This window comes from Falco punctatus, assembly GCF_963210335.1.
Source record: "Falco punctatus genome assembly, chromosome: 5".
Taxonomy (NCBI): Eukaryota; Metazoa; Chordata; class Aves; order Falconiformes; family Falconidae; genus Falco; species Falco punctatus.
The window spans coordinates 37,275,767-37,296,905 of record NC_137584.1 but is presented as its reverse complement, the minus strand read 5'-3'; the positions used below and the strand labels follow the sequence as shown (position 1 = coordinate 37,296,905).

The window sequence follows — 21,139 nt, the reverse complement described above, 5'->3', positions numbered from 1 at the left end:
TGCCCAGGAAGTTGTAAAGAAGCAGATATCTGGTTTTGTGATAAAAAATACCTGTTTTTCCACTGTAGGTACTCTTTATTACATTTTTCTTTGTAAAAGACTATTTTCAGTATAAGACAACTGATCCAATGAGAAGATCACATTTATCTGTTTGAGTGTTAAGAGTTGTTTATTCTGTGTGTGTATTCATAGGTACATACCTACGTGCTGCTTAATACTCTCACGTGCACTATAGTTCCCTATTTTCAATGCATACAATATCATACAAAAAGTTTAAAAAGGGATTACAAATTTAACCATATTTTTCTTTATGGTGCCTGGTTTTCAATAGTCAGTGTCCATTATTAGAAGATGTTAAGATACTCTGTCTGCAGCCTACTGGATTAGTCTAATTAAGTGATCAAAATCTGTAGAATTGTGAGGAGTGACTGTCGTTTAGGTAATCAGAGGCACTGCTAATTATTTTCAAGAGGTAAGTTGATTAGAACAGGTAAATACACAACAGATATTTTTGTTATAGACAAAGACTCTTAAGAGAAAGTGAATATGAGGGATATACTGATGCTTGTGCATGGCTTTCCCGCTGAAGATGTGGAGTCCCCATTATTAATACGTTATTAATAGCATTATCAATTATTGCTTAATAGGCAAACTGATAGATTGAAGCTGACTAGATTCCGTGTGTGCTCTACTGGTGCTTTTCTTTGCTAAGAAAGAATTTTCTAGGCATGGTGATAACTGCCCAGAGATGAACATTGTTTATATATGAATGATAGTGTTGATGTCAAATAGTTTAATTAGAGTTGTATGGTTTTATTTCCTGAAGCTGTAATTTCTTCCGTTAAAGGAATTAAAGTCAATTGTACAGAGTTATGGCTTGAATAAATTGTTATATAATAAATTGATGATGTAGATCCAAGCTGTTCTTCATTCATTTGGCAGCTTGTGCAAAAGCAAAGAGGAGGGAAAGGGATTCTCGGTATTTGTGTTTTTTTAGTTTCCTATGAAATCCAAGATGGACATTCTCACTCTGGCTGGTTTATAGAGCCCTTTCCTGGCTGTGCATGCTGTGCAGCAGATGGTAGGGTTTACAGACCTCCAAGCCAGACATCTCTTGGGAAGAGGGATAGCAGCTGTTACTGGTGACTTGTATCAAAAGAAGTTCTGGTACCTCTGCTCTCTTCTCCACCTTATGTTGTGGATGCAATGGCAGCCATTTGAAGACTGGAGCCATTAACTGAATGCAACTGCCAGTGTTTCTGTGTGTAAACAAAAAAGAAGTTAGGATTAAGGCACCGTTCCTGCTAGTATTTTGGTGATCGAGGCTGGAAGGCAAGAAAATTTGGGGCTTAGTGGTGTTTGGGACTATGATCAAATGAAAATCTGCCTTTTAAAGCTGAGTCTAGGAAAGGCAACTAGTCCGGGGGGATGTAATGAAGCTAGTAATCAAGAGAGAGAAACAGGAATTGATGAGCAATCAGAAATCTGCAGAAGGGATTCAAGTAGTATATGGGCACACTTGAAGATTGATGTAATAGGTTCAGTAGAGACTAGAAATTAGGAAGAGAACCAGTCTTAAAAGGGTGTTTGGAGGACGGAGCTAGAGTAGGGCGAGAGCAGAAGTGAGCAGATTGTGGGGAGCTCAGACAGCAGCAAATTATATGGTGGTTTGTGATTGCATAAATGGGAGAAACAAGCTTAGAAGAGATTTCTGAACAGAGATGACTTTAGAGGTAGAATGGATTTTTTTTTTTATGGTTAAGAACTAATATTTTTTTAAAGACTAAAACGTATTACACAAGCAGAGTAACGAGGACAATGATTCACTTTAATTACATAGGATAAAAAAATGTACTCGTCAGTTAGTAATTCTGAAAATCTTGCTTTTTTTCTGCTATTTGAATTTCAATTGATTTGTTTTCCTTAGATAAATCTAAAGGAAAAAATCAACGATCACAAAATTTTCCTGAAAAAAATAATTTTTTAGTAGGTCTGTTACACAGTATTTTAGAAAGTAGCTGCAAAAAGGTCAGTTCATATGAGAACCCTAAATGAAATTACTGTCTTCTCTAAAAACAGAGTGGACTACAGACAGTGCAGCAGCTTGCCCAGTTTAAAGCACTGTTTACTGTTCAGGGCTGGTATAATAGAGGAGGAGAGTTACATTATCATGTGTTGGTTTGTTTTCTGAGGTTATGTATTCTGTGTGAAACTTTAATTTTTTAGTTACCTGTTATTTTGAGATTTATTTAATTTTTCTAATGTGATTCTAATGTTGATCAGACCAGCTGGGCTATCAGAAATGTGGCACAAAATAGTTGTTCTGTTTGAAGGCTTGGTGATTCCTGAGTTAATCTGCAGCTTCCATCTCCCTGGTTGAAGGTACACCTGTGGTGGATGCGGTATCACAGTACAGATGAGTTTTAGAAGTATTGCATTACTTGAAGTTGCTGAAAATCTGTTTGGGAGAGTTTTTGTCACAGATAATTTAAAATATTTCCATGTTGACTGTGTATTTTGAGAAAAGTGCAAGTGTTCTGGTGGGAACTTAAAATGGGACATAAGTCAAAAGCCTGATATAAGTATTTGTAGGGTTGTAGAATCACAAAATGGCTGTCGTTGGAAGGAACCTCAGGAGATCATCTAGTCTAGCTCCCCTGCTCTCAGGCCTGGTTAGTCAAGGCTGTGTCCAATTGTTTTGAATATCTGCAAGAATGGAGGCTCCATTACATGCCTGGGAAACCTCTTCTAGTGCTTGGCCACTCACAATAATTTATTTTTCTTGATTTTGAATTGAATGTCTCCTATTTAAATGTGTGCCCATTTCTACTTGTCACTGGGCACCAATGAGAAGGGTCTTGTTCCACCTTTGTATGTACATGTGTGAAAAAGGAAACTACCAGCAATGTGCAGTTTAGTGTGTCTGGTAAATTATTCATTGCTAAGTGGTTTGGATACATGCTAGCGCATAAAACATTAGCATCCCATCAATTATTGGGATGCTGTATAGTAAAACTTTGTCCTACTGCTCCATTTTGCCAGTAGATGGAGTATGGTGCATATTATTTTACCACCTTGCAGTTGCTTCATTTAGTGTTACATACAAATAAACTGTGTGGAGAAGATTTGGTTTTTCCATTCTTAGTGGGTTTTGCAGTATTTAATGATAATATATTGTAGTGATAGACTGCAGATTTTATATTTTCTTCATAGAGAAGATGTCTTTTATGCTGTATGATAAATATGATAGCTGTGAAAATGGCATTTAGAGCAAATAAAACTAAAATACCTTGTGTTATGTGAAGTATTAAAAATGTAAGTTTTATAGAAAACTCATTTTGTGAAATGTGAAGTAAACACAGTGCTAACTTTTCCCAATAATTGAAGTGATTAGTGGTCTCTCTATAGAAAGAACTGTATGGAGATCAAGCAAGGGTATAAAAAACTGCTGCAGAAAATCTGGTTCCTAAATAAATGATACTTTGTGTGCTTTTGGGGTTGGGTGTCTGGTTTTTTTTTTTCCTTCTCTATGTCAGTCTTTACTATCATATGAAACTATGGTTCTGCTTTATAATGGAAAGGAGGTTTTGTTTTGGCAGGAGTATTTAAAAAAAAAAGATTTTTAGAAACACAAGGTCTTTCATTTATAATCTTTCTCAGAAACTGTTTTATTCTCAGTCATTGTCTGGTTTTTACCTGTTTAGTCTCTTTTCTTTTTGATCTCTCTGCTACAGTGGTGTCAGTGATCACTGTACTTCAGGCATTCATGTGACTGCAGTAATGCCTTACCAAAGGACATGGCAGACCAGATGACATAAGATTTTTGTTATTTTAACTATTTTATATCTTTTTCTATCTGAATTTGGATTCAGAATTTGGTTACTGGCATATTAACAGTCATCCAGATGCTAACATTAAGATCCTAGTAGCTGCTGATGTTTTGTCACACATCCTGCGCTTGCTACTACTTTCTTTTCTCTTCCTGCTCTCCAGATTTGATTTGGATTAATTCTCACTTGAGATAGAGGCATGTACTGTAAGTTGACAAACACCATTAAAAATGATATTCTGGAATTTGAGGACATCTTTACCCAGAGCTGAGATAACTGTCTCTTCGCTTCTTTTATCATTTTCTTCTGGGTAGTGTAGGAGTTGGCATTCTTGATGAGAGTAGTTTGATTTCCTGTATCTGATGCTGGCTTCAACCAGATGCTTTAAAAGGAAGCTGCAAACATTTGAGAGAGAAAAATTACTTTTTTTTTTGTGCCTGACTTTGAAAGAAATACTAACTTAGCTCATTCTGAGATGGTTAACAGTTTTTTTGAAACCCATGGACTTTGTAATTCTTCTAATTGAAATGCCATTTAGTGAATTTGTGGGAGTTGTGATGAATCCTGACTGCCTGCTCTTTTTTGGGATCCCATCAAACTTCTGGACTCAGTCATATCTAGTGGCAGGGAGATTTTCTTTCATCGCTATTAAATACCTGCCTCTTGAATTAATCAAATGTCTTTTTTTTTTTCTCTGACAGAGGGCAAAGAGGGTCCTACAATTTACTTAATCAGTGACTTTATTAATATTCTCTTATTATTCATCTCTTTTCTAACTCCTTGCAATGCAAGATTGCTCAGCCTCTCTTAACAAGGAGTTTTTCCTGAAAGCATTATCATCATCTTTCTTACAAACATGGTAAAAAGAGAGACTTTTTAGAATGAGTTTTTTTTTTAATGAGTTCTTCTAAAATATCTTTTCCCCCCTCTAATTGGTATGCACATGTGATATAATAAAACACAGTTTTCAGACCTTTTAGATATATCTTACTCCTCCTTCCTTTTTGAAAGCTGTGGCAATGTTTGCTTTAAATCGTTTAAAGACTTGGTGCAAAGTTTCTTTCTGCAGAAGTTGTTGATTTTCTGTGACTTTTACCCATTGCTTCACTTCAGTTACAAATGCTGTGAACTCTGTTGAATGTAATTTTAATTGAATGGGAGCCCACTTATGCAGTTGCAGGAGAACCTTGTGTTTGTTCATGGTTCTCTTGCAGCAGGGAAAGTGGCATTCAGTGGTCCTTAAGAGCCATCTGAATGTACCAAGATTGTATATAACTGTAATAGTTGCTGTTGTACAAAGCTACTCAGCAGAGGGAAAATGAGCAGCTCTATAGAAGTGGGAAGGCTAAAAATGAGCTCCACAGGTGCTACTAATCTGATTGTCTCTTCTCTTCTGATTTCATTTTTCTCTTTAACTTTCCTATGTGACTGTCTTGTCATGTACTAACATAATTACTCTGTTTTCATGTAAATTATATTTTTAGCTTGATTTCCCAAGAAAATACCTGTGCTCTCTGTCCATCTCTGCTCCCCTAATAACTTCTGAATCATTTAGCTTGGTTCAGACAGATTTGACAGAACTTGAGGGCTGAAAGATTAGATTCCTGCAGGTTTTGTGAAAATTAGTACCTGGATAAATCTATGCATCTACTGAAGGAAAAGGCTATAGACTGAAAATAGTAGTTACCTGTTCTGCCTGACCTCGTTAGCTGATGAGTTAAAACATTGCATTGGCCAGGCATTGCATGCACACCTCAAATGTAGCATATCTGGAGTCCTGTTCAGCTGGGGTGAGGAGAAACAGAAGGTATTGGGAGGGTTTTGTGGTAAATATTGGGAAGAGGTTGAGTTGAGAACATTATAGGGGATGGTAGGGGAAAGCAGTTGACTAGGGGGAGAAGATGCTGGTGATGCTGCAACCAAGATTTTTTTTTGGAAACATGCTTCATCTCCTTCTTATGGAACCTGATTCCCCCTTGTTGAGTAGAAGTGTCCGGGTTTTTCCAAGTATTTGTTTACATACCGTAAATGACTGTGTATGCTGATGAAGATCATAAATATGTTAAGTTGTTGCATACGGTATTTTTAATGTATTTGTCAGGTCTGTGTCTAGATGAACAAGATGGGTCTTTCAGGGGTTAGTTCCACAGTCACTTCAAGCTGGTCAAACTGCAGGTTACTACTGAAGGTGCTGTCTTGCCTTTTCACTGGTAGTATATTCCTACCATCTTCCTTGTGCCAGCACCATCATTCATGAGCTGGAAAGCTCAAATGAAGATGTTGAAAATTAACCCAGAAAAAACCCTGTAACGTTTCAGATGGATTTAGTTCCCTTATCTCTTTTACTGCAGGAACAGTAGTGCCGGCACAAATGAGGTAGTGGAAATGCTGTAGCTGGCTTTGGAGGGAGAAATGGCTTTGTTCGTGGAAGCTGGCACCTCATTTTGCTTTTTAAGCCATTGTGGAGCTGTGCTCTGTTCTTTCTTGCTGCTTATCTCTGACTGCAGTTTGGGACTTTGTGACTAAAACTCCAGAGACTTTCAAGTGGACTACTCAGTGCCCCTTGGTAAGGAACGTGGAGCTACTGGAAGCAGCTAAATTACTGTGGCAGATACATAGATACCCTGGATGCTGCACTAGAGGGCATAAATTGCTGGTAATAAGTGCTTTCTCAAGGCTTTGAGTTACTTTGCCCGTAAGACATCAGAAAGAAGTTTAGGGTTTTGATCATGGAAGAAAAACTTAAAACACGTGCATTGCGTCAAGTGGTTCTTGATACTGCAGCCACAAAATCTAGATCCATGGTGATCTTGCTTGCCATGAGAATCTCCTTTTGGATTTTAATCCCCAGGAATTCTTCATGAAATAAAGGTAACAACAGAGACTCTACTGTTTGATGGTTTGAGTTTTATCATTTAATGACAGAGGATTCATGTTCTCCGATGGACTTTTAAGCAGTGCAGAGGCATGTAAGGGTCTTCTTTTCTGCAGCATGAAGTGAACTTGTTAGCCTCCACTGATCCTGTACTACGTGCGATGTACTGTAGTAGTCAATCTACAGAAGTTTCAAGAGAAACATATCTGCTCTGCCTGCTGCATCTTCTCATTAGAGTTTTATTCTTCCACATTTAGGCAAGCAGACTTGCTTGTTAACGATTGACAGTCTTTGGATCTTCTAATTACAGCTGCTTCCTTTTACAACTTTTAACTTTATTTCTGTATAGTCCGCAGCTCTGTCACTGTGCTACGGGATTTGGGGGACAGCAACAGTGGTATACCTCGGCTCTGAAGTTTGTGTACCATTCACGTTGTTTTTGAGATCTGTTTTCCTGGGACCACACTAAACAGAAGGGTCTCAGTTACCTCTAGATCTTCCAGAAATACTTCAGGAATATGTGAAGGATTTGCAGGTTTTTTGTTCATACTGTTTTGAGCTTTTTTTGACTATTACTGTCTTTAATATCCAAGGACTGTGCTCTGCTCTGGACAGGGTTGGTGTGCACCCCTAGGGAAGGGTGCTTATTTCACCAGAAGATGCTGTCATTGCTTGGTGTATCTGACTTGAGAATCTCCGAGCAGAACCTGTCAGTGGGCAAGAATTCCAGACTTCCAAAAGTCTGCTACTGGTTGCATTTCACTTAACTCATGCCTAGAGGACTACTGAAGTACAGATAAATATATATATATTTTTAATCATAGGAGGCCATCTGTGGGGGAAGTGCTGTCTGCCTTAAGTTTAAGGGTCTTTCAGCTGACTCTTAAAAGTGTCTCAACATAGGAAGGGAAGAATTGAGAAACCTCACTTACTGTTTAACTAAATGTAAATTCGTATTCTATGATTAATTACATTGTATTGCATTACACTTTTAAAAAATGCTGTCTGCATAGACTGTGCAGCTTAGGAAAGACAAAAAAGTGGGGAAGGTTTGTTTTTGATACCAACTTCATGTGTACCCAAGTGAAATGTTGTGTGACGTGTGGTCAAACAGCTGTTTGTTGTCATTAAAAATTTGGGATAACGATTTACAAAAAAGCAAACCAGAAAGAAGCTAGAGCTGAAGTGAGGGTCCCCTTGGCAAATCTGTAGAGGTTATGTGAAGATTATAGAGAGAAGAATTCAGCAATTCAGAAGGCAAGTGAATGTATTCATGTGTGAATAATTGGTGTTATAATAGTTTGAGTTACAGAAACTCAGTTCTATAAAGCGGGATTCCTTTGACAATAGTATTTCAACTGCCTCTGGCATAAATCCTACCAAAGGACTGGGTATCAGTGGGTAGATTTCAGATGAGTAGTTTTAAAAGGAATAATTGAAAAGGTGTTACTCTGTTAATTTTTTTAACAGAGTTAACTCGGTATTTTTTCTTCTGTAAATATCTATCCCGTTCTGTTACTGACTGAAAACTAATGTGTCATGTATCATACTGACTATAAAATAAGAAGTGTGGGATTCTGCACTTGATAGTTTACAGTCTGATAAAACATCAGTGTTAAGGTGTGGAAGAGGAGACCCCAGGTTTAATTTATTTTTTTTAGCATTTTTTATTTCCATTACCCCATTAGTTCCTGCCCATTAGCCCTTTAGTTTTGTATTCGTTTTACCCTGTGGTAGCTCCTTCATCCTTCTTGAATTGTATTCAGCTGTCTTGTGGGATTCAGAGATAATTTTTAAGTTTTCCTGCCTCATATGACAGCTTTTCAGGTCCACGTAACTCTTGCAGTAGTGACTTCTTCCTTCCAGTAAATATAAAGGCAGTCAATCTAAATGATGAAATTTGGTGTTGATGTCTGCATTTGGCTGCATGGTTCCCTGCTCCATTAAACACTCCTCCTACTTGTACTGCTCCTTTAGCTTTACTGGGGGAGGTGGGCAGGACAGAAAGACAGACTGGTGGTGGGGTTTGATTTTAAATTTATTCCTTGCTCAACTTTTTATTCTTCCTAGAGGCTTGGCTGTCTGTATAAAAAAGAAATCTATGTAATGAAGTTATGGGTCCTGAGGATCTGGAACCAAAATTTCTTCTCTTATCCCGAAAGACATTCCTTTGCAGAGGGTGATGCAGCCTAGGTGGAAACAATAAGATGCCATTTTTGAAGGGGCAGTTTAAATGTGAAGACTAATTCCACTTTTGATATGATCAAAAAGGTAAACACTGGTGAATGGCCTCAAAGATATATTAGGTAGGGGACTGAGAAGATCACTGATGTCATGAGAACGATGTGGGCAGTTCTGTGTTAAATAAATTCAAATGAGAGATTTAGGTGCGTTTAGGAAAGCCTGAGGAGAAAAGGCTTTGGTGGTCAGTATGGAAGGGGTTGGAAGCAGGAAAACTTTTATTTGAATGACAGGGGAAGAAAAGCTGATTCTTAGAAGTACAGGGACAAAAAGGATCAGGATTTTCGAAGTGTTGGTCACCTGTTCGTTACAGGTCTGGGTGGCTCAGGTGATGATGGTACTGCCTTGAAATAAGAACTCATAAGAGTCTGGGAGGGAAAAACTTCAGCATTGACTGAGTTCTATTGACTAAACATGGGTGAAAACCCAAAGCAGCTATATTACTGCTTTTGTCGGTACAAATACTATTAAGTGCTAGGACGGTGTGTTCTGCAGTATCTGGCAATGAAATGCTGTTCTTTCCGAAATCTTACAAGTTGGTTGGTAGTATCAAATTGTTTTCAATATTGTGACATAACACCAGTTTTATAATAGCAATTTTTCAACCAAAGCTCTGGTTTGTGTGCATACTTTGATGAGGTAGCTGAAAAATTTCCTGCATTAACTGGTTTTCATGCAGTGTAAACCTCAGAATTCCTGGGAGGACATCTTCTGTGGCACTTTTACTGGTTGCTTTGTCCTAATTAAAACCAACATGCACAACGTATGTTTGAGTAGTACTGCATGAGAGAGAGAGAGTAGGCTGGGCTTGCTGACTGTTGTTTAGGAAGACTTGAATTTTAATAAAATGTGTAATACAAGGGTTAATTACATTTTACTTTAATGTAATTTCTCCCACACTTAGGAATTTTAGGAATGTACCTGTCTGTTTAGGCAAATTGTGAGTTGTCATCCCAAGTAGAGCTCACAGGGTGGACAGAAGGGATGCACTAGTAAAAGGGGCATAAGTGAAGTCGTTAATATAATAAATGTCAGATATATCTGAGGTTATATCTGACACTTACAGCAAAGTCGGCCTAAAAAAGCAAAAATCAGTGTATCTTTAAAAATGTCAACTTCCTTATTAATTTATATGCTTTAGGACATACTAGATTTCCTTGAAAAGACTCGTACTCCCCTTCTGTGTTTTATTTACCCATTTTTGGAGTTGACCTGAGGCCAAACCCATTGCCTAATAGAGGATTTTTTTTTTGTCTGTAAGTTTACATCTCCCTGTTCAGTTTTAGATTTGCTGCTTCCGTTGTTAATGAAAATATTTTGCACAATCTGGGGAAAGATTACACGAGCTCCTGAAAAGCTACGTGAATACACTGTAGTTTCTCATCAATAAAACAGTGATGCTGACTGTAGAAGCCGCTATCAAATCTACAAAATAGCTGGAGAAAGGTTTTTTTTTCCCTCAAATCTTACAGCTCTCCATAGGGATTATTTGTAACAATAAATATACATTCCAAGTGCTACTATGTTTTTATTGCAATGTGATTGTATTTTTAGGTAGCTTTAAAGCTAAAAGGTTAAGATTTATTCCCAGTGTAGTGGTTAAACTACCTGTTTACATACGTCAGTCATGGGGAGGAGACTCAGAAGTACAACTGTATTTCTCTGAGCTTCTGTGCATTGATTCTCAACACCTGTACCTGCATAGTGCTTCTGTCTTCAAAGTAAGATCTTTGTAATTCAGTACGAGGTTGGCAGACGCAGGTCTAAGACTTAATACCCCATAAATCAAAGCAACCTACAAATACCAAGACCTTTATGGAGGTGCTCAACATAGAAGTTCATTTTGAAATGGAAGGAAGTTTGTTAATTTCTGGTAACTGTTGGCTGTGGTTTTTCAGTTATAAACACTTGGCCATAACTTTAGCAATTTTGCACCGAAATATGAGCAGTCTGCATCATTACTTGAATTTGAATGTAGAAATTTCAGTTTTTCCCAATCTCTTTCTTAGTCTTCGGAGCTGTGTCTTGTTAGTACAATAGTGCTAGGTTTGAATGGTCTTCCTTCTGTATTTGTCAATCGTATTGCAAATGTGCCCCAAAATCTCTTTTAGATTGGTGCTTTAGTTGTATCTCGCTGCAAAGAGGTTAGTAAAAAACAAAAAGCCCTTTCTGGAAAAAGGTTTGTTATGTGATTTTTTCAAAGGCACAGAAAGTACAGATTAGAAATAGGAAAAATGAAGAAGTAATGAAAAAAGGATCACATGCCCATGTTGCTTCAAGTTGAGTTGCATAATATGGAGGAGAAGCATTGGTGATGAGGCTAGTTTAAGCACCTATGCTTCCCCTTCTGCTGACAGACATTGCTGAAATGTAGATGTTTGTGAAGTCTTGCTGTAGACAGGGTTGCTAAATGCTCTGGGTCTAAAACAAAGATCCTTATTTTTTAAAACTACATTTGGTCGATGCAGTGAACTTCAGTACAAAGGTGGGAATGAACGAAAGGTTGAGGACATTCAGCTGATTTAAACAGTGAAGGTATCTTTGGGTTGACAGTGGGCGTAAATTGAAAGGAGAGGTGTTGACTGGATGTAGGGCAAAATATTGTGAGAATTATGCATCGGTACAGGATGCCCGTGAAGGTAGTGTGGTCTGCATCCATGGAAGTTGTCAGTCCATTGCTGGATAAAGCCCTGAGCAACCAGGTCTGCCCTCATAGCTCACTATGAGGTTGGACTAGAGACTGCCTGATGTCCTTTCTAACCTGTATTATTCTATGAATCCATGGATTTCACTTCTATTTGTTTCATCGTATAATCATTTCAAATCACTGAGGTTCTAAAAAGGGAAAATGAGAATAACTGTCCTTAGAGTCTGCATTACCCAAGTGAGAATGACTGATTTCTACATCGCTGCCTAGCTGTTTTCTTTTGTTGTTTTACCTACGAACGGGTATGTATAACATACATTAAGGAGGGAAAGCTAGCAAGTCTTCCTTGTTTCCATAGTTCAGAGTTGGAATTGTGTACACAACTGAGTGTTTGCTCCTTATACTTCTAAAAGCCCTTGGTATCTGTAATTTGCTCACACTGAAATTGACAGACAGCTTGCTTTTTCCTTGAAAAGTGAGCACATTTGATTGCCTCACGCACTACAGCATATTCTAATGTCCTGGTCTTTTTACTGAGGGGGTACCCGTGCATCTAAAAGTTTCTTTTTTTCATTATAATTCAGTTCGAATGAGGAGAAGATCAAGACGGCGCTCACAGTGGGGCAAAGGCATTATTAAGAAGAGGAAGGTCATTAATTTAAAGAAAGATGAAGATGATGCAAAGTTTGCTGATGATGAAAATCATGGAGAGGACAGTAAATTGCTGGAAAATGGAGAGCTAGAGATGAGCACTGACTGCATTGAGGAGAATGGGGAGGAAACAGGAGATCTCTCCATGACAAATGATGAATCCTCTTGTGATATTACGGATATAGATCCGGAGCAGAGGCTCAACAATGGGACATCGGGAAAGGAAAACAACTTTGCATCCACAGAAGAAGAGAGTTCAAATGAATCTCTTTTAATAACCAACAGCGTTACCCTGAGTGCTGAAAAGGAAGTACGGAAGGACTCCACATCGAAAAGGGACTGTGTGAATGGAGAGACATCTGTACACAGCTCGGAAGGTATACGTGTTTCAGCATGTCATAATGGTAAAATGGAGTCAGTTGGTGCTGTTTCACCCTGTGGCAACAGCGATGGGTCTAGTAACAAGCAAAAACCTTCATCTGAAGATCAGCCAAAGGAGAAAATGGAAGTTTCCACCAGTGAAAGTCAAGGGGCTGATTTAGTGAAAGCTGAGTTACCACATTGCAGCAATAATGAAAAAACACTACAGAGCACAGACATTGAAACTAAAGATGCTGAAGCAGATAAAGAAGGTATAGCTTGTTTTCAGTGTTCCTGTCCTAACCTTAGTGTCCAAGTTCATATGTGCATATTTTTAACTGTACTATCTTATGTTAAAATTATACTGTAATATTTTATGAACTGCTGTCTGTTTACTTGAGACTTTTAGTATGCTTTCAACTTTTAATTCTGCTTAGATAAATTAGAAGTCCACACTTGAGTTGCTGTAATGTTACCTTAGGCAAGGAAGTGTATTTCCATACTTACACTGTTCTGTTTTTTTTTTTGTAGGCATTGTGGGAAACGTAAATACTGAGATAAGAGTTAAACAGTGATTAAAAATTAAAAAAAATAAATCATCAGTGCAGATAAATATATGATAAATGTTTTGGGCTGCATTTTCTATCTGATCTGTTTGATATAGTTTTGACTTGTTTTATTAGAGATTTATGATAATACTATCATTGATGTTGGATGAAAACCCATAGAAATACAGAATGTATTCCTTTAAAAACATTTGCTTGTAGCAGAAGTTAAAGCAGTTTAACTCATAGCAAAAGCCAGATAAACTGTTGTTTATCTATTGGAGAAGGTATCTGGCTTTGGAGTTACAGTCAACACAGTAACAGTGCAGCCAAAAGATAAGAGAAGGAGAAGGGAAATCCTGCTAGGGCATAAAAGAAGGGGCCACGTCCTTTGAAGACAAGAGACACAGTTTCCTCAGGGAAGAGAAATAAAAGCCTTATGCATGATTGCCTTTTTAATTAGCTTTTCAGAATTACCTAAAGAATGAAATCTTTACTTCAAAAGTTAGCGCTGAGATTTACAAAGTAAATGAGCTTTAATGAGAGATCTAAATTACAAGAATATCACTATGTACTTGCTGTCTGTGTTTGTACATACATATTTTCTCTGAGGGTAAGGAGAATAGCAGAAGAAAGGTCCTAAAAATATTAGAAGAGTATGATGTACATTAAGAGACTTTATATTTCTAAATTCAGTAGTTGAAATTCATGTACATTAAGGATGGTAATAATAATGGGGGTCCTCAGAAAAAAAGGCATTTTAAGTAGTTGAGGAGGAGTAAAATAGTGAATGAGTGTAGGGAGAGAATCAGGAGATGTAAAAATACTTTGTTCTCCACAATAGGATTGGATGGCAGTTTTAATACAGAGGTGGAAGAAAACAAATGTGTTACAAAAGTATGAAGTTTCAGGAGCAGAGCAGGTATTAGAATTACTGTGGTGATGAAGACAAGGGATGCGTTGGAGGGAAAAATGAGAATTTGATTCACTTAAGGTTTTTGAGTCTTAGCTTAATATCGTAACTTCCCTTAGAAGCTGATTAATTTGATGTTGTTAAGTACAAATGATACAGTGGGAAAACTGTGACATTCAATTTTCTGTTGGGTCATAGGAGTTCAGTTTTAAAGATGACCAGTTTCATGTGTGTTTACTGAACTGTGATTTTGTGCACCTGTAAACATTCAGAATTCTGCAAAGCTGATGAATAATGTGCAGTGCTACAGTCATGCTTGCTTTGTTCCAAAAAAACCCACAAACCAAAAAAGCAAAATCAAACCAGAGGGGAAAATCAAGCTGTTAATTCTGGGAGAGTGACAGTGCTGACAGTTGTTTTTCAAATTACAGGTATATTCAGAAGCAAGAAAACACGAAAAGTTGCTATAGAACAGTCAAAGCCCTCAAGTTTGGAGCAGGTCCCAGAGGAACCATCGGATCCCTTACCCTCTGTAATTGTTGACCATGACAGACTAGAGGTAATGGAACTGAAAAATAAATTCAACTGTTAACAGACCTCATGACAAAGTCCTTTCTCTGTTCTGAACATTTCCTTTATTTTTGTATTTTTGACTGCAAACTGCATGACAGCAGTAACTTTTGAAGATGATTTGTCGATTGGTGTTTTTTGGATGAAGAGTTAATAAAACAACTGAATCCTTACTGTACCATCGTTACTACCTTTACAAATCCAGTGGTGGCACAGCAGTCCACTATTTTAATTGCAATTTTTGCAGATACTCATATGTGTTAATTGGACATGCCAGTTACTGAGGAACTGCCGGGGGCCTAGTAATTAGGAGTTAACATAATCTTTTCCCATGTATGAATACTTGGTGGAGAGAACTGTTAGTGGATTGGAAAGCAAATTGGAATTTGTGCTGATGTTTTGGCATCATAGACTGAACCCCTGCTAGTTAATTTTCTTTTCAGTTTTGTCTCTTTTTAAGCAAAGTTGCAACAAAATTTGCTGTCTTATGTTGTTGAAATTAGCTTGACCTTACTGTGAAATTTAGATCCTATTTGCTGTAGAGTACAGATGATAATCTCTTTGGAAACAATAGAAGTGTTATGAGAGGGGAAAAAAATTTCTTAGATTTTACTTTCTGCTACTAAATAAAATACATATTTTCAGCTTTTTTCTATGAGCAGTTTTAGATGTGTTGTGTCCCCCTCCCTTCTTTTATTGTATCATTTTTCAACATTTGTGGAATTCCAAATGTGTTTCTATTTGGTACCGCTTACAATTTCATGCCAATGCAAGTCTGGTTTAGCTATCAAAGTGGGGTTTATGGTTTGCTTTGTCATAATTATTGACCAAGGTGAAATAGGATGAAGTATCATACAAACAGAACAAACATTGTGCCAGCTATATTGAGCATAAAGTCTGAGACAAGAAAAGAAAGAGTGGGTATAAGCAGAGAATTGAAAAGAAACAGAGTCCTTTTTATGTCTACATGGAAGCAGTAGCCTTACTGATACGCAGGTGTGGTTCATTTTGTTTGCTTGTATCCCTCCAAAACAGGGCTTCAGAAGAAGATTGCATTTCTAATTTGTCCTTAAAAAAAAAGAAAGAAAAAGTAATTGTAAAAACCCTCCTAACTTCACCCTTTGTTGTTCCAACAGAAACTGCTTGATTTGGTGGTTAAAAAAAGTGACAACCTGACTGTTGACCAACTTGAAAGATTGTATTCGCTCCTCAGCCAATGCATCTACAGGCATCGTAGAGACTATGACAAATCACAACTTATAGAGGTGATGTTGTACAGTTTCTTTTGGTCTTTATCTGAATTTTTGAGACTTTTTTTCAAGAACTAAGCTTATCAGTCTGTTGTTGTACTAGGAGGCAAAAGGTTCAAATTGACTTTGAGGAAAGTATCTATAAACTGAAAAATTTTAGCATAGACTTAAAAAGCAGAGGTTGTTCCTAATAATACTTTCCTCAGAAAAGGACTAAGAATTTAACCTAAAAGAATGGAGGAAAAAGAGGAGACCATACAGCAGCATGGAGAAGCACATGCTCACAGAGTAAAAAGGGAATAGAAGCAGTTTCCACGCTTGTGGTATGAGTAACAGTGGACGTAAAGTGGCTGCTTTATGGCCACGCTGAGCCATAAACGTTGCTGCAGTTGCCCTTTACTTGCATTTGTTTAAGTGGGCCAGACCCCCCATAATGTACCTCTGCTCCATGCAGTCACCTGATCGTGGCTTTTGTACAAGACCTTAAAAGTTTGCAAACTTTCTCTAGATGGGTATTACCCCTGGGAGAAAGTCCAGTACAGCAGGATGTAAGCCAGTTGTTTGCTTTGCTGTCACCCTTTGCCTGTGAAGTGTTTGCTGTGAGAGGCCTGTCTGCATCGGCAGTGAGTTGGTCATTTCACCAGCGGGCTGGTCATAACTCTGGAGATGCGTTCCCTCCAGTGCCATGGTTCTAGCCGTAGAAGGGTTTGGATCAGCTTGCTGATTCAGCTGATAACCAATCCTGCTGAAAAAAGGACAATTGCTAGCTTCCAGTTGGATCCCTGAACGTTAAAGATTTTTCTCCATGAATATTTTACAACAAAACCTGGAAAGGCCTTAGCATGGGATATTGTAGAGTTCCTGCTAAACACTTTTCAAACCATTTTCATGCTATTCCTCTGCCGTCTTCACCTAAAAATATGTTGAAAGGCTTTGCCAAATGTTAGGTAGATTAAAAAGACATTCATCCAGCAGGAGTATGTAGAGACTGATCTTTGCTTTGATTCTCCAAACGGTGCAGGTATGCGTTTACAGCTGGGTCACCGATAGCATAAGCGTGCATTAAGACTTGCATTCATGCAGTATGCCGTTGCAATGGTTTCTTAATGCATATTGAGTACATTAATTATGTAAGTGACCCTAATACACTTCAACTTTTCTTATGGACTGCCATAGTGGAGTGCTTTTCTGCATTTATACTTGAATTAGTTTCTTCTATTACCATATTTTGCTAGCAGATAGCAGCTAATCAACAGAAATGTGTCTTTTCCTATTAATTATTTGATCAGATAATCATATTTACTGGACTATTTTTTTTTATGTAATGTAACTTTATTTCCATCTCTGTATATTTATGTATAATTGATGCTCTGTGTCTCTTGCAGGAGATGGAAAGAACAGTTCATGTGTTTGAAACATTCCTGTGAACTTGTCAAGATGGGTGGGTTTATCCTCTCACACTGCTCACGGGAGAGCAGTCCTCTGAGCCATTCAGTTTCCATTTGCACCAAGTATGTGCAGAGCCTTGGTCTTAAGTGCTCTCTGTTTTTCTTTCTGTTGAATTTGGTGCTATTGTCTCAGGTACCTGAAACCAACCAGCCTACAAGAACCAAACGGAACTTCATATAGTTGTATCTGATATAAATAAAGAATACAATGCCACAGCTTGGAGATTTTTGGTGCTACAGAAACTGTTCTCATTTCTGCTCTTGTTCACTCTACAAGCATTATCTTTGGGGAAACTTCAGGCAAAGTGCAGACCAACACATACAAGAGGACTGGAAAGAGCAGATCTAAGTCGAATATTTTTCAACAGGCAACCTTTTTTTAATTTTTTTTTCTCCCGATTTTCTCTGGGGTAACGGACAAAAAAAAAAAAAAAAAATCTGTTCTAAAGAAGGCAATGATGCATTGTGGTAGGAATCTTGAGTAACTGATGTACAGTAATTTGAAGATGAGGCTCTCTAGAACTGCCTTTAATGTGCCTTTCAGTCAATTGAGAAAGATAAGGCTAATCAATTGGTTTGGATTATAGCAAATGGCAATGTTAGAAAGCTGTCTTCAGAACGAAGATCTCCAAAAGGATGAGTTGTGTTCTCTTCATTGGATGGCAACCAGTATTATGGTTCTATAATGCCTGTCTTACTCTACAGAACTAAACTAAGACACACTGAAAAAGCCACATACTTTACCAAAATGGTGATATTCCTTTTTCATTGGTATATATTTGTTTTAGAAACAAGTTACACAGTGAAACTCTTCTGTGTTGCTAAAAATGAAGCATTTTCCCACCCTCTCCTTGTTTTCCATTTTGAGTTCTTTAAGAAAACCAAGTTTAATACTGGCAGGCTTCTTTCTGAAGTTCTGTGCTTATAATACATAGCTTGGACTGTGCAGTGCAGGCAAGAAGACACTGTAGTCGGTCAGAGTCCTGGAGCCCAAGCTCACTTGACCATAAAGCTTAAACTAGGCTTAACATCTCAGTACATGCAAAGCATTGCTAATGTTGGGGGGATTGGAGGGGCAGCCTTTTGAATTGATCTGTTTGGACCAAAGTTCTCTGGGTCTGAATCGTGTAGTTCAAAACCTTTCCTGTGTGGCAACTGGGGAGAACAGTCTAAGCAGTGCCACGAAAAACATGGTCTGTCACAAGCTCGGTATTTAAACATCACCTGGGCTGATTTATTTCCAATGTACGTGGAAAGTGTTTTCGAGAACTTGGCTGGTGTTACCGTCGTTCACCATTCATTGTGACTGTCCCTATATCGCTGCGGAAGTGTCTTTCCAGAAATATGCAACACGGTGTGATTAGTTTTTAATTAGAGAAAACAGACTACTGCAGAGATACTGAGCTACCTCAGCTTTTTGTATTTTAGTTACCAACAGTGTTTATTGAGGACTGTAATCACTCTGCTCCCATTGACGAACTGAAGCTAAGGTAATTGTCTCCACCTCTATGGCTAATAGTAGTGTAGCGCTGCAGAGAAACAAAACGTGGGCCTTGGGCTACTGCAGTAATCCAAAGTGCTTTGTATATTGTGGTTAAACATAATTCTATCTTAGATCTTTTTCTCCCCCGAATGCCACTGTTCTTCTTTATAGCTGATGGCAGAAAAAGGTTTTAAGTGTTCACGTGCATCTAGTTACACCTTCTAAATGCAACCCATGCAGAAACACTGTATTTTTTAGGTGGGAAAGTGCGATTAAAAACAACAAAAACAAGCAGAAAACACATCTTAAATGAGATACTTTGATCTCAGATTTGATTATGGGATTTTTTTCCATGTTTCATTTAGTATTTATTAGCATCATACCTGTTTGAGATATTTTTGTGTCTGGTACATTAACAGCATTTTGTATTTTGATGGAAATTGTTACAAACTTTAAGATTTGATTAAATAAAATGTAGCAGATTTTTTGTAGCAAGTTTCTGATAAAAGGGGTTTTTGCAAGTCTCAGGTTCTTGCTGCAGAATTTTTTAAAAATATTTATTCCAGTTTCACTTACTCAAAGAAGTTTTTGTTCAAGTAACAGCAGCACTTGTGGAAGATAAAACTGCATACATTTTTAAGAAGATAAAAAATTTATATGACTTAAAACAGTTGAGAATTTTAGTCACCAGTGAGTGTGAAAAGCAAGTTTAAGCTAATGCCTAGCATTAAAAATGGTTCTAAAAGGTCAGGTTTCTAAAGGAAAATTTTTACTGTCAGTTGTTGATTGGGAAAAATCGTTAAGAGGCAACTTTACTAATTGAGGAGCTGCCATGTTGTTTTAGAGAAGAGTAGCTGATATCAGATGTGTTAGTGGACAGCTTACCTAAAGTGATATACTTGCCTTCCTAGCCCAAATAACCACACATCAGTTTTTGTTTTCCTTTACGGATGTCTGGTGGTTATAGAGTTAAAACCGCTGTTAATCTATCCATGTGGTCTAAACTTGTTTACTCTTTGTATGTTTTTAATTTTTTTGCCACATAGCACTGGCAAGAGTTTGTACAAATTGATCTCTTTTCCTTGTTTCTTGTTGTGAAAGTTGCAGATCAACTCCTGTGTGAGTCCTGGTGCTGGGGTCAGTGAGGTTTGACCAGCCAGAAGGAAGGAGGTTTCCTGGGGGGCTGGTGGGGCTGGCTTGGGGATAATAGAGTTGCGCTTGGGTAAAGTTGATGGCTATGGAGTTAATTGTATTTGCAAGTTTGAATCTCACCTGTGATTAATTTTTTTGTTTTGTTTTGTGTCCTCTGTATTGTTACTTGATTTCCTCATATGCCAATGTATTTATAGGATTACTGGTTTTTGTAATATCTTGTCTTCCTTTTTTTTGGTTTTGTTTTTTGGTTTTTTTGTTTTGTTTTGTTTTGTAATTACGTTGGTGGGTCAGCTCTGGTTTTACCTTCAGTCTCCTGAATGGCAGGTCCTGCAGCTGATGGTCAATTATTTTGTTTTTATTTTATTTTGTAATCATAACATAAGCTTGAATTTGGGCTTGTACTTGCATCTTTTATATCTTGGACATTGGGTTACTTAGACATTGGGGCGTCCTGTTTGGTTTCATTAACGTGTGTCTACTTTGTGGATTAAGTAGACTCCCTTCATCAATTATGGTTTATTTTGGATTCTATAGTTTTATTCAGAACTGTGTTTAAATTGATGTTTTGCATTTTGACTTCATTTTATGTTAGTTTGAAGTAAGTTATTTAATTTTTTTTGAACTTCTGGAAATTTTGAACATTTTACTGTAATTTGTAATATAACTGCTGTGAAATACTTGAATAAAGATGACAAGAAAACACAGCTTTAGCTCCTTCAAAAATGTATTTAAAAGAAATGCTGCCTCCTAGCTGGTATCAGGCTTGTTCTTACTAGACCTCCTTGATTTAGCAGTTCAGATGTGTTACTCTGGGATCCTGCTGTTTAGTTACTTTGAGCAGTTTAATCCGTAACTTATGCTTTCAGTGTTTGTCCATTAAAGAAAAAACCCTATTATTAATCTTGACTGAAGAAGTGAAATTAGTATCGCATGTTGGTGAATGAATAACACGATTGTTATGAAGTTATGCTCTGTGCTTAGAAAATATTTTGTTCAGTTGCAGAGTACCACCAGGAGTGCTTCTAGTATATCAGCATCCAAGTGATACCAGAGTTCCTCGTGAGAGGTTTTTAAAGGAAACACTCTCTTTCTTTCCTGTTTATCAAAGTTACTCTTGCCTTTTCTGTTGTGTGGGCTTTTTGTTTTTCTGTTGTGGATTTTTTTTTAAGAT

The 21,139-nt window shown here is 37.5% G+C and overlaps 1 protein-coding gene across 4 annotated transcripts in view; it reads left to right on the top strand.

Moving 5' to 3' along the window:
* The window catches only part of ATAD2B (ATPase family AAA domain containing 2B), an 85,165-nt gene extending 64,493 nt beyond the window's left edge, over positions 1-20,672 (top strand). For 3 of the 4 annotated variants that reach the window (XM_080388495.1, XM_080388494.1, XM_080388497.1), the window contains 4 exons: positions 12,178-12,876; positions 14,494-14,621; positions 15,769-15,897; positions 17,268-20,672. In XM_080388495.1, the coding sequence (XP_080244621.1) occupies positions 12,178-12,876; positions 14,494-14,621; positions 15,769-15,897; positions 17,268-17,309 (998 nt within the window). In that variant the 3' untranslated portion in view covers positions 17,310-20,672. The remainder of the gene's footprint in view (positions 1-12,177; positions 12,877-14,493; positions 14,622-15,768; positions 15,898-17,267) is intronic. The other variant, XM_080388496.1, reaches the window with a different exon arrangement.
* Positions 20,673-21,139: the final 467 nt, after the last annotated feature.